Source organism: Cynoglossus semilaevis, chromosome 1 (assembly GCF_000523025.1).
Source record: "Cynoglossus semilaevis isolate Cse_v1.0 chromosome 1, Cse_v1.0, whole genome shotgun sequence".
NCBI classification, from domain to species: domain Eukaryota; kingdom Metazoa; phylum Chordata; class Actinopteri; order Pleuronectiformes; family Cynoglossidae; genus Cynoglossus; species Cynoglossus semilaevis.
In genome coordinates, this window is record NC_024307.1 from 27,573,868 (window position 1) to 27,588,305 (window position 14,438).

At 39.7% G+C, this 14,438-nt stretch overlaps 1 protein-coding gene across 15 annotated transcripts in view; it reads right to left on the bottom strand.

Moving 5' to 3' along the window:
- Nucleotides 1–14,438, bottom strand: part of ablim2 (actin binding LIM protein family, member 2) — an 87,196-nt gene that overhangs the window by 46,682 nt on the left and 26,076 nt on the right. For all 15 annotated transcript variants that reach the window (XM_025062554.1, XM_025062735.1, XM_008323906.3 and 12 more), the window contains exon 2: nucleotides 7,422–7,583. In XM_025062554.1, coding sequence (XP_024918322.1) covers nucleotides 7,422–7,583 — 162 coding nt within the window. The remainder of the gene's footprint in view (nucleotides 1–7,421; nucleotides 7,584–14,438) is intronic.

Sequence of the window (14,438 nt, forward strand, 5' to 3'; positions counted from 1 at the left end):
TTCTAAACATCTCTCCTGTGGTGGAAGCTAACAGTGAAGGCCTATGCTGCTGTATTCTAATGTTGGTCATTATGATGGTACTCAGAGAGATCACTGTTTTCTCAGGTGGTACAGAGTAGAAACAGTTGGAGAACCACTGGTCTAGAAAATACCGACTGCTGTTTTTCAATCTAATTTTGCACCTGAGGCATGCATTATGGAGTTTATTAGGGATGGCATGATACAACTTTTTCATATCCAATACTGATACTACAACTTGAAGTCAGATCTGCAGATACTGATATGTATCTGATACCTTCTTTTCTCCTTCAGCATAACACGAGCCGCCCTTGCTGAGGCGATAGTGTCCGTGTTTACAGCATGTCACGCAAAGTTAAGTTGAGCATTTGGGCTTAGGTATCGGATCGGATGGGCTATGGTTTTTTCTCAATGTTCGACCCTGATATCTTGACCAATATCAGGCTGATACCGATATTGGATCGAGCCAAACCTCATATTTGAGTTTACTTTTTGTTTAAAATAAATATTATATACGTCTATGAAGATTCTCAGTCATACAGGTCATGATCAAGGTTGAAGAGTTCTGGCAACTGGACATGAAATCAGCGTTCCCTAACCATTTTTATACCAAGGATCAGTCAGCCATTATCTTTTAGACTTTTAGTAAGTTAGTAAAACTGAAGTACATTTTTTGTGTCCTACTGCAGCCTGGTACCAAATGACCTACCGACCGGCTACAGTCCCCAAACTGAGGATTATGGACCCCTGCTCTAGCTAACACATTCCCATGTTGTTTCAACCATTACCAATTTACAAGGAACACTGCCAGGTTTCTGTTAAAAGTTACACCAGCATGCCAGATGACAAGTTGCGGACATGTTTAACATACAACCATTAAGAAGAGGTCAAAAAATAATTGCAGCTGTTTGTAGTCTCAATTTAAACATAGAATAAACACAGCGTAAACATTAGTAAAAATATTAGATATCTGCGGTATACAAATATATATATATATATATATATATATATATATATATATATATATATATATATATCTGCGGTATACAAAGCCTAATAGAAGCTCTCCACAAACTATCAACGTTCCAAACTCTTCCAAACTCTCAGCACTTCATCGCTGAACTTCTGTATGTCACATCTGTCTTTTAACTCAATCCAAGCATGTAAGAATGTGTGCATGAGGTCAGCAGTTCCCCGTTGGCAAACACAGCCACACACTCCTCCCCACCTGACTCTGTTCTGCCCGGCCTTCTTCTAAGAAGGAGACAATCCAATAACCAACGCCCAGACGGGAACATCACAACCATGTGCTATTCTAACACCTCCGAGCAGGACCTCGACACGTGGCGACTGCCGCCGCAGGCATCGGTTTATTGACGGACTTCCTGGAAGACACACAGGCGGTATGGGGAGGACGGAGAAAAACAATGCGGCACGTAAAACCGTCAGACGCTCAAAGGAACGGGAGGAGTCGGAGATTTACGGGCAAAGCTGTAACTCACACAACACACTGCTGAAAATATTAGCGTCACATTAGGTTCTAGTTCCCTCCCGGCCAATAACAATGTTCTTTGGATCTTAGGAATTCCTGAAGACTTTGTCAGAACCATGACGTGTTTGTGAGGGATGGCTGTCCCTTCAGCTCGCTGTCATTGAAATGATTGACAGGCAGAGGACGGGGACGATTTAGGAACTGTTTACAGTTTGTCGCTCTGTGTTCATAAACCACATGAGAGCTTGCGAGGAGATGCGAAAAAGCAGAGACAATTGTTAAAATGAATGACCAGGCTATTATGTGGCAATTGTTTGCAGCCTTCTCGTGAGGTCATGTGACATCATCTAAAGATTTGCACATGCGGAGGTTTTTGTCTGTTACAGCTCTAACCCAATGTGACACACTTGCTCGCTGACTTGGGATACAAAATTAATCTTTTGTTTTCATCAGAAAACAGGAGTGAACTAACTGTGTCGTGGACTAGCCAACTGTCCGCGGTCTACCTATGAAGTCTTCCTAGCAAGACTTTAAAACAAGAGTTACCAATACATCGATGGCGAATGACAAATTACAGCCCTTTATCCTGACTATGGTTTTCAAGGCTAGGCTGAAGTAGAGGGCAAGTCTGAGCTTGTCTTTTACTTTACCGCACACTAACCAAATAAAAGGTATGGAAATGAGTGATTCAGGACCTGCATCATGTCAGGAACTTCAATGCGGAATTAAAGCTACAGCGACGTCGAGAGTTTCCAAAACCTGACAATTGGCCGTCAATTTGACAAAAGGTTTTAAGACTTTGCTTCAGTGAAGCCTGTCACTAAATGTATGAGGTACGCATTCAGGGACAATAAGGAGGTTAATTCACTGACGTTAAAAATGAGGGCGCTGTTTCAATTGTATGGACTGGAGGATGAGATTTGAAAATTCAGACAGACTTAAAGCTAAGGTCCAAGTATCATTCAAGTATATATATATATATACATATATATATATAAAGTATATATATATATATATATATATATATATACACAGATATATCAGGGGTGTCAAACTAATTTTGTTTCAGGGGCCACATACAGCCTATTTAGCTGTGAAGTGGGCTGGACCAGTACAATCATAACATAATTACCTTAAATAACAATAAGTCCATGTTCATTCCCGTCTAGTTTTCCCACAAATACAAAAAAAAATCATATTTAATGAAACATAATTGGACAAAACATCACAAAATGAAGTGTTTGTACATTTTTTCACTTTTTAAAATTCATCAAGCAGACCGGATTGAACACCCTAGCGGGCTGGTTTTGGTCCATGGGCCCTATGTTTGACACCCCTGCGCTATATAGACGAAAACATTGACACGTCGGCTAGTCATTATAATTCATGAATGATATTAACAGTAACCCTCGTGTTTGTTTGAAGCTGTTTCGGTCACTGTTGACAACACCTACTGCACAAATCAATCTTTTTATGTGTTAGGGAGTGTGTGCAAACTGACATTCCTTGCAAATGTGCTGTGTAAACTCTCTGGACATTCACCACTACGCTACGTCAACTCTGAACTCAGTCTCCGCGCAGGGTTGCAGACGTTAGGGCGTGGCAGCACATTTCTACATTCAACTATTCCCTGCTGTATTAAAGGCTGGTCGGATGAAGAGCTGCTACTTCATGACATTCAAAACAGATTCAGGACAAAAGTCTGCCCTCAGATGTTTTGCCAAGCTGTCGTAATTTCGTCTGCTGCTCTGCTAGACTAATGGTGTCAAGTTAAAAGCGCACAGGGCGTAGACACAACAGGATATACAACAGGGGCAGACACAGTTGTTACCTAGATGAAACGCACGCATTTCCTCCACCGCAGCAACTGGTACTGATGGCAGCCACCACGAAAACAGCAATTAGAGCTCATCATGTTGTGCACGGCCCTAGGATGAAGTCGGAGTTTTGTTTTGGTAAAAAACAGCCCAGGGGCAAAATTTAGATCTAAATGAGTGACACAACGAGTAAAGTTAAAACTGGGTATACATAATTTGAAACAAAACAATAATGTTAGCAATAACTGGGTGTAATGAAGACTTAATATATTTATCAGTGAATTTATAATTTGTCAGGTAAATAGCACAAGATTTAATCCTTCTGACTATTATGATATCATATTATAAAATGTAGTGTCCTTAAGTTGAGCTAATTAGCTGGTGGACTTGAACCTAATGCCTTCTGGACCCAAGGACAGTCCCTTAATCACTAAGCCACCATTGCCCCTAGGACACAACCTTAAACAATGAACTCTTTATAGGAACTTTGCGGTGAGCATGCTAATCATGCTAATAATAATGAGTGCCAGAAAGACAGACTTAAACAATGAACAGTTAATATGAACTTTGCAGTTAGCATGCTAACTATGCAAATAATTATGAGCATCAAATTTGAGGCAAGAAATTTGTTGATATTGCATGATAATCTGACCACTACCCTGTCCACTTCTATAAGTTAAAACTGCAACCTACCCATTTAAGCTAGATGTATTTGTCCACTCCTTATTGACACCCCAAGGTAAAAGCAGAAAAGCTATGTTTACGATTTACGAGCGTACCCTCTCAGGGCTACACTGACACACTGCCAGTGCTAAAAAGGTGAACAGAAGCTAGTGTTAATCCAGCCCTCAGCTCTTCCCGGTGTTAAGTACACATTTCATTGCTCCTTGATTCAGACCTGGTGTCAGCTAGCTCACTGGCTAAAGCCCAGGACGGATGTAACTTGAGCGAACGGAGCAGAAGATTCAGGGGAGGAAGAAACGACATGGGTAAGGGCTGAGAAAGTGTGTGACAGGTCAGAGCTGACCTAACACTACAGTGCATGGGTTTGTTTGTTTTGGATCTGTATTTTGAACCAATTTTAAGACATATAAAGGTGAAAGGATTTAATGTCAAGAGAAGTTATTGTTACTTTCTTGTCTTTAAAAAGTAAGTATTAAGTATCATGTTTTTGTTTAATGAAAAGCTGTTACGTCTACTTGGAATTAATACACCTCCGGTTTGTCGGGCCTTTAATCAGCCCGGGCCGCTTTTCCTAATTAAGCAATTCTGAAACTGACACGACTCATTTTTCCTGTTAGGAGAACATGTTCTCGGTCTGTGTGGACAGAACCTTAAGTAATTGCAAAATAACAACAGAGAAATGTGTGTACATCCCTGGGGCATGTGATATTTGGCTTGGTTCTTGGTTCTAAAGTTAAAGAATAAAATTGTTCATGAGAGAATAAACCTGCCCTAATTAACAACTTCCTTTTCTTCCTATTATTTGTTAATATTAAAAACACAACCGCTAGCACTGAATATCACGTGATTGTGAAAACAGGTTGTATAAATCAACTTTTTTTTAAAGCTCAAGTACAAAATAAACCATAGAATTATTAGAATATTTATTTTGAGAGGGTCTCAAAAAGTATTTGCTTCTGTTGACATTAGCAAAGTATATAACCCTTCTCTCTTCTAGAATTTTTCTTTATGTTGCAGGTAATTTCACATCCACTTGATGACATGTTTACCAGTGTTAAAAAAGACCCAATAGGTGGCAGTATTGTAACTCAAAATTCATACATGCTCGTAAAGCCCAAAGAAGAAGGATAACAATGTTAGCAGGTTTAGCTTGGCCTAGCTTTGGTAAAGACAGCTAGGCAAAAGAAAATGTTTCATACTAGTGCAGCGCTAATACTAGGGCTGCTCGAATATCCTAATCACGAAATCCAATTTTGATTAATCGCCCAGCCTTAGCTAATATTAGTACAGGGGGGCTTCTAGATACGAGCTACCCGAACAACGGGTTTTCCAAGTTCCAAGTAAGTTGTAATGAACAACTTTTGCAAGGTTTTTTCTCGTGATACGAGGAAACATCGAGTTACGAGTGCTCAACCGAGCTCCATTTTTCCACTCGGCACCCTTTCTCTCACTGTCTCTCCCTCTCTTTCTATCATCTAAATTGAGTCCTCACTCCCAGTCCTCCTCCAACTTTAGTGTCCCTGACACTCACTCACTGTCCCTCGCTTGGTTATTTTACCTAATTTTATAACAATAATATAACATGTTTTCTTAATTATTATATATTATCAATATATTTGTTTAAGTCTATATTTAGATCAGGGATTTTAATTTCATTATTTAAAAGTATATTTCTGGGGGGTGGAATGGAATAATTGGTTTTTAGTTATTTTTAATGGGAAGATTCAAACGAGATACAGATCGACACAATAGTGATTCAATCGAGATACGAGCGGATGGACACAATAGGGCTGTTGTGGAACGGATTCAACTCGTATCTTCAACCCCACTGTATATAATTATGAGTATAATATTATTATAACTAGACTACATCTTTATCATTGTTAAATATGACTTTAGGTCTCTGTGAGCTACGTGTGAATTGACTGTATAAGCAAACATTCCTTTAAATGTAAAAACCGGTGCCAACAATGTCATTTTTCCTCTTTGACACGATTTGGCCCAAACTACAGGCTCAACCTCACGTCTGTGCTTCCAAATGTCACACATTATTATTTTTTACAACTCAGCACCTGGTTACTATTTAACACCGGGTCTATTTTATATGTGGTATTTGTACATGATAAAATTATATTTTTATATAGCACATTTTTACAGATGAGGCTGAGGCAATACGATAAAATAATCCGCAACTGTTTCCGCATCGCTGGGAAAATGTGGACGTGTGTCTGCTTTGGGTTTAAAGATAGAAGATAAAGAAGGGGCTGTGAATGTACAGACACAGTGTCTGCTGGTGAAAAAAAAAAGGTGATAAACTTCAGGAAGCTGACCCCACTGTATGAAGACCCTGCTGGTAGCCTAGCAACCAGGGCGTGTGTTGACAACAACATTGGTCTGACACAAGGCTCATGCTGGGAGTCTGAGCTGGGAGGGGCACAGAAACACACTTTAATAGAATACAGTCACATTTATACTGAGGTCAACGCCCACACCCGCACCAGAACACACACACAGATTAAACACACTAGAAAATAACTAGTTAGACTAACTAATAAGTCGATGTATTACTATGTTAATATTTATATTCTGTGACACAATTTTGAACCATGGAGTTTTTTATGACAGACTGTCACTTCTTATCGGGGTATCATCAACATATACCCAGATATGTTAATGTGATTGATATCTCATTGATCATCTCTGTCAGTGGTCTCCAACCTTTGTTGCGCTAAGGACCGGATGGCAGGTACTTGTTGGTACTGCGCACTAGCGGCACTGTGCCAATCGTTGAAGGGCCAGTACATTTTCAAAATTTCAAAATTTAGCCCAGGGATGTCAAACTTATTTGGGTTCAGGGGTCACATACAGTCTGATAGGATGTCAAGTGGGCCGGACCAGTACAATTATAACATACTTACCTATAAATAACAACAGGTCCATGCCCCCCTCTTTTATTTTCCTATAAATAAGTACAAGTATATTTGAAAATATTCATATTTCATGAAATATATTTTGATGAAACATCATAGACATGAGGTGTTTGTGCATTTTTTTTCACTTTCAAAATTCATCAAGTGGGCCGGATTGAACCCCCTAGAGGGCCGGTTTGGCCCACGGGCCTTATGTTTGACATCCCTATTTTAGACATTATTCTGTCAGATTATTTTGACAAAAAAAATCCACATTATCCTAAAATGAAGAAAGTAAATTAAAAACGACCAGATTCTCTTTAAATTAAATTTTTAATTCCTACACTGCGGCACGGTACCAAATGACCCACGGACCAGGACTTTGGTTCTTTGTTAAACAGAGGTTGAGGACCCCTGGGCACTGTCATTTATCCTAGGAGTAGGAAGTTTCGGTTTGAGACAGAGCTGTAAGGTTTGGGATGAAAAGGTTGACGCACATACCTTTACATACGAAGCACTTGATGTGGAAGTGTTTGTTCTGAACTCGTAGGGCCTCCCCTTTGCAGGGTTTCCCACAGTTCTGACAGGGGATCGGCCCCCCTCCTCCTCCACCTTGCTTCTTCTTCTGCTCCAGAGGGCTGTGGACAGCCTGCTGCTGAAACACTGCAGGACACAGAAGGAGATAAGAGAGAGAGAGATAAGATTTGGATCCTAGTACAAGGGGTATGTGGTTAACTCATTAAACAAACAAACAAACAGTTTTCCAGAACATCGCAGGATCACATGAAAAGACAATCAACCAATCACACTCACGCTCATTCATTGGCTAGGACATGCAAATTCCGAAACTGAAAGACCAGTAAACTGGGCGTTAGCCAGTTTTGCCACCATGTAGTTAGATCTAGAGGTAGTTAGAGCTAGTGGTTTTAGCTACTTTCCATATATGTATTGAAGGATTGTGTTTTGGGTACATACACAGTCCTGTAATTCAAGCACAATTAGATGTAGTAGACAGTTCCCTTAAAAAAACATTTCAGGGTATTCAAGTATTCCCCACTTGTTATTGTTGACAAAGATTGTATTTATCATTGTACATACATACGTAAGCACGCTAAAAACATTGTTCCCTGCACTTAACCCATGGAGTGGAACAAGCCCAAACTCCTAGCACTAAGCCATAAACTAAGATTGATGTGTGGTGAATGATGACTTAAAAGCCTAGTGACAATAGTAATACCAAGTGTTTATCCAATACATCAGGGGTGTCCACAAATTCTTGGCTTGGGAGCCATAGGCCCAAATGATCTACCTACATTGAAATTATTACATAATAATTAGAACTATATTGACTCCACATTTGGGAAATTCTTGTGTTAGCAGCAGATATGTTGTTAACAGGATGGCCCAAGCAAGGGGCCAAGCATGTGGTTCCTCTGGGAATGGAACACAGGCCTCTCTGCTTCTGAGGCAGGCGTGCTAACCGCTACAATATGGAACCGACGCTCACACAACAAACATGTGACCGAAACCATTCCGATGACAATGGCAACGACCCATCAGACTCTTAACTGATTACACTTCCACAGTTGACCCCAAGGCCCCACCCAACAGGGGGGAGCTGAAGTAGCTTTATTCTTTCACACCTAGAGTATATATTTGCTGTACACCTCACCACCAGTTAGAACTGAAGAAACCTCTTGGATGAGAGGTGAAATGTCTTCTTTGAGAAAATGTCACGTCCAGTTGCCTAACAGAACTCTTCAACCTTGACCATGACCTGGATGACTGAGAATCTTCAAAGACAACCAACATATAGATTTACTCATCAAAACTTAATGTACCTTACTGTATATATACATGGCATGTTGAGGTACTTTGTTTAAACGCATGTATCTGGTGTATATGGAAGAATATGATTAAATATGGTTACCAGTATTTTAACTCCTCATAATCTAGCAAGAGATACTCCCAAGAGATCAATAAAGTTCTATCTATTTAGCTCTATGTATCTACTCCATTTGTGATCTACTGGTAGTTTGTATCTATCTGTTGGGCAACCCTCAAATGACCATATGTTATTATTGTTTACAATAAAAATACCAATTGAGACACTTCGACTTCTACTAACATCGACATCGCACTGAACAACTTCTGCTCCATTGCAGACCAGAAGTGACCATCAACACTCCTTTTCTCACACGAAACCCTGACTGCCAGGCGGACCATCAGTCACGTTGCCCCCACAACGTGACTGACAGTTGCCCATTGTCAGACACACATTACAGCCCTTGACAAGTCTGTCATAACTTTGTCAACATGCCAGTCCTTTCCCACCGAAGTTGGAGCATGTGTGCCAAGGCACATAACCATAACTGGCGCACAGCAACGCAGCACGTCAACCTTCATGTGTCAGCTCCCATGATAATCAAACGTTCACAAATGAGTGTGGCTGCAGCTGAATAAAAGTCTCTTTGTGTTCTCAGAAAACATTGGTGTCGTTAGACCAGTTTTATCCAGCCGCCATGGTTACCAGTAATTGGGATCGGAGAAGGGATTTTATGAAGGGAGTTGATTGAGAGAGTGAGAGTGTAAGAGAGTGAGAGAGAGAGAGAGGAAGAAAAAAAAGTTATTTTTTGGAAAGTCATCAAGGAATGTGTAAGTTGTTTTTTGGAAAGTCATCAAGGAATGTGTTTGGTTGGTGTAAGGGTTAGAAAGAACGATAACAAACTGTGATGTCCTTCTGCTTTCCATTTAAAGTCAATGATGTGGAAAATTAAATGCAGGATTGGTCATTTAGACACTTTTCTGCTTATAAAGATACGGGAAACCAAATAACACAACGTTTTACAAGGGTTACTGTAAAGAGGACAGTCACAGAAAGAAGGAAAAGAAAATATGTTCATTTAAAAATATTTTTTTTCTTTGGGTTATCTTTTTCTTCTTTAATTTAGATGTTGGCATGGTACTTCAGAAATGGGGAAATAAGGTTTTTTTCAAACATTCCGACTAGAAAACAAAAGTGCAAGAACTTTTCGATTTTACTCTTGACAGTAAAAAATTATATTTATAATAATTATAATATTATTTCTGAGCCTTGCCATTCAAGGTGGAATGATGCAAGAGCAACGTATTTGTGGCAGTATTGCCCTGTTGCTACAAAGGTATTACATTTTCTATATGTACAAGAAAAAGCAGGAAAGCAAAATAATGCAATGTTTAAAAACTGTTCTAATGACATACAGTATGTATCACATGATGACTTTGAAGCAATGGATTTTCTGGAATAGTGGATAGATTTCTTAAAGACCAATAAAAAAAGTTAAAAAAAAAAATCAAATAAAAATATAATTTCATAGTCTGTAGTAGTGATCATAGAGTTAGACAAAATTAATCAGTATTTCAATATATAATGTATATACTGAATGATTTAAACAAATACATACAGTATATTTATAAATAATATATTAACATGTATATAGTGTTACCTATATTAAAAATGTTGACTATACATACATAGATATATTTAGCAATTTTAAACATTATATATTATATATATTAAAATGTTAAATATATATATAAATATATATACATATATTTAACGTTTTAATATAGCTAGCTGTAATTCATTTGATTTTAATGGTAACAAGGACACTGTAACCCCGACTATACATTTATATGTGAACGATCTATGTGAACTTAAACTTTATCGAAGGTTAAGTTTGTAGATAAAACTTTGCAGCTCTCTTTCGCAAAAAACAAATTTCCCCAGTGTGGAATCAATGAGGTTCAATCTAATCTAATCTACATCTATCATTTGTTACATACATATTGTACATGCATATGCATATATACATGGCCATCTTTGCTGCGTGACTCTTCGATAAGAAACTACACAGAAGAACGGGAGCAACACATTCTTTTGCAAGTTTTACAAGGACCTCTAACCCACAGTGGGGGACAAAGCCATTTTTTTTCGACTGACTAGAATGTGCAGCTGTGAGTCCAAGACAAACACAGGTCGCAAAACCCACTTAGATCTCTTTTCGATGACAACCAACTATTATTTTTATCCAGGTCCCATTTCAAAAGGGCTTCGGACAAACTTAAAATTCATGGGGTCAGCTAACAAAACAGAAATATAGAGAGGATATTGGTTCAAACATTTGCTTTGGATGCGTCGTTCAACCGCAAAGCTGCTTTCATTCAATCCACATGTCGTACTTGGAATCTTGGGACTGCAAAAATGTGCTGACTCCAAAATGAAATCGTGGAAAGTCTAAAGATTTTTGACTACACTTTCTATAGGGTGCTGTCATATGAGTTGGGCCTTGAATGTAGCTACTTGTGATGTGATTGGACGTGAACATGCTAAACAATAAAGACAAGAATTCAGAGGTTTGAAATGTCTTGGGTCCTCGTAAAAACGGACTGAGACAGAGGTAATTACAACCATCTGGAAAAGACCACATGCCGAATCCAAGAAAAGGTGAAAGGGGGGGGAAGGTGGCAGGAGTGGTCGTACCCAAAGAGAGTTAGCGAGGCATTATGATCGAACCCAACACGCAACGCTGACCCCTAGCACCTGTTGAGGGGATCCAGTATCCTTACTTCCTCTTCACACCGCAAATAAAAGAGGATGTCAGGGATGAGAAAGAGGCAGCAGGTGATCTTTAAGGCAAGATGTGAAATTCAACAAGGCACTCCAGACTTCTGGGCAAGAGTCTATGAGAAGGCTGCAGCGAGCATTCAATGACGGGTAGGAATGAGAGGTTTGAAGATATGTTGTTGATAATCTGTATATGTTTTTTGGCAAAATAAATACTGAAGGGTCAGTTTAATTCTTGGTTGTGCTGAGGAACATAAATAAAGTTCCAAAAGCAAAAAGAAATCAATCTAAATCTACATTATTACCACTATAAAGCCACAGTGTTTACTAGGCCTCAATCTAATGGAGTCAATCATAACTGATTGGGCGGATTAAAAAAAAGGATTTCCATTAGAACTGTCATACCATAGCCTTTGGAAATCGATCTGCTTTCGTCCTTCGACAGGAACAGGCGCTGACTTGTTTTAATGCCGTGACGCATAGGAGCCTTAGGGTTCACCAGCCCACAACACCCTTAACCGCCACACCATACCTCCCACCCCCCCACCTCTGACTGTGTCCCATCCTGTTTCAGAGCCCAGTTGTCCAAATCATCAATCAGCCGTTCTGGTGTATGTTCTCTGGCTGACAGACTCTTTGGCTGATGCTGTTGTCTTAGAAGCCACTGCCAGGGCCGGCAGACATCAGTCTGAGCAACTCAACACTCCATGTCTTTAAGGTATACACCAGCACCACTGAAATCCAATGTGAACAAACGCCAGCTTATCACCTGCACACGTGTACCCGTCCGATTTCCAGTGCCTGACGGATCAAAATGTTTCATTAACTTCTACGTACAACTAAATTCTAGAGCGAACCTAAAGGGAAACAAAGAGCAAACATCATTAAAACACATAAACAACCTTATCTGAAATACCATTTCAAGAAGCTATGCTGAAGCGCCTGCTATAAATAGAGCGTTTCCTCAGCTCATGGGGACACCGTGGTGCTCTGTGACATTCCTGGCGTGAACCGTCTACAGAGGTGGCCCGGGTGGGCAGTGGATGAAAGTACTCACGTTGCAACAGCAGGAGTACTTTGTTGACCTTGGGTACTTTCACTCTCATATGCAGGATACTGACTGATTCTGATTCACTGTCGATCGCAGTGATCCCTCAGACATGTATCTGATTGGTCTTGGCAGGAAGCATGGTAAAAATAGGCACCCGGTAAGTGCCTGCTTGCGGAGCCAACAACATAATCCTGTCAAACTACTACCAAGTTACTTATGTAACTATCAAGGCTTAATTAAGCAAAACAGTTAAACCCCAAAATTAAGGGTGACTGAAAGAAGCTTAAAAAAGGAGGAGGCTTAAAGGCATTAAATGTCACAGTAACACACCGCATATCACAAGGGCAAAACAGCCTCTGTATATATACACGAATGAGAGATAATATCGACCGACCAATGACATTATCAGGTCGATATTAGCATAGCATTATCTAATATCGGTTATAGTCACTATCGGTTTTTCCTACAATAATGAAAACTCAATAACGCAAGGCCTGGGTTTCGCTGGATATACTGAGATCCCATTAAAAAGATATTCTGTACAGATAATGCTAATTTGTCGAATGCCTTTAGTGGAGCATCACGATAAAAGTAGTAGTAGAAGTATAATGTGTTAATTCCAAGAAATTTCACGTGAAAATAGTTTTGGGGAATAAAAGCTGCTTGTATCGGTTTATAACGGAATCGGAAATTAAGCTTTTGGACCAAATGAACGTATCGGATATCAGTAAATAGCTAATCCCGGTCCCTAATATATATATATATTTCATTGTATATATCCCCTGGGTTCATGTTGTCTTGATCCAAATAATATATTTTCAAGTTTCTCACATTGAAAATTGTTCTTATGGAAAGTTCTAAAAAAAATGCGACTACTACTGAGACTTTCTAGAACTTGCTGACACCTGGATGACCTCCGTGTTGACCTCCACGGCCATGTCTTCACTGCCCAGAAGTTTCCTGTCCACACTGCCTACTGACAACCCACTGCATTATCTCACACTCACACAAATGAAAAAGACATGAAGTCAGCCTTTAGGGCCATCTCACTGACCGAAGCAAATGCACAAGCAGCGCAGAAGGAAACTGCTTCAGGTCACAGAAGTGAAAGTACTTACCATATACGTATATATATACAAAATATGTACATATTAGATGAGACATTTTGAGCAATATTGTCAGTCGGTTCAATAGTGTATCGGTTAGCACGCCTGCCTTGGTAGCAAAGAGCAGAAAGTCCTGGGTTTAATTCCCAGAAGAACCACATGCTTGGCGCTTGCTAGGGGCTAGGGGTTAACAGCATATCTGCTGCTAACAAAACAATTGTCCAAATATGGGATCAATGTAGTACAAATTGTATGTGCTTCAAGTCCACCTGTGCTGCCATGGCTGCAACTTGACCAAATCCCCGACCTACGGAAAGCTGAACTCTCTGACCTCTGACCTCAGTGGTAAATGACACCTCACAGCCTTGTTGGCATGGTGCATACAAAGACAAGGGCAATTTATAAACTTCAGAGAGGTTTAATGAACCTCAGTATGTAAAACTACGACCACTGAGGCTGATGTAGTAATAACCACAACACTGTTAATGCATCACAACAAAAGGGTAGAGGGGTCAAACATATCATACTATTTAAAAAGGAGTTGGAGCAGATTGTTAAAATTCCCATCATGGTTGACTCAGTCGAAATTTTGACCATAGCAAGCACAACAGCTAATATAATTCCAGAGGAAATAGCAAGCCTGCACTGGAACACTTTCCATAATGACCTTGAAGTACTGCATTTACACCAGGTCCATTTAACACAGCAATACACCATAAGCACAGAAGTTATGTTTCTAACTTGTGTAATGTGGG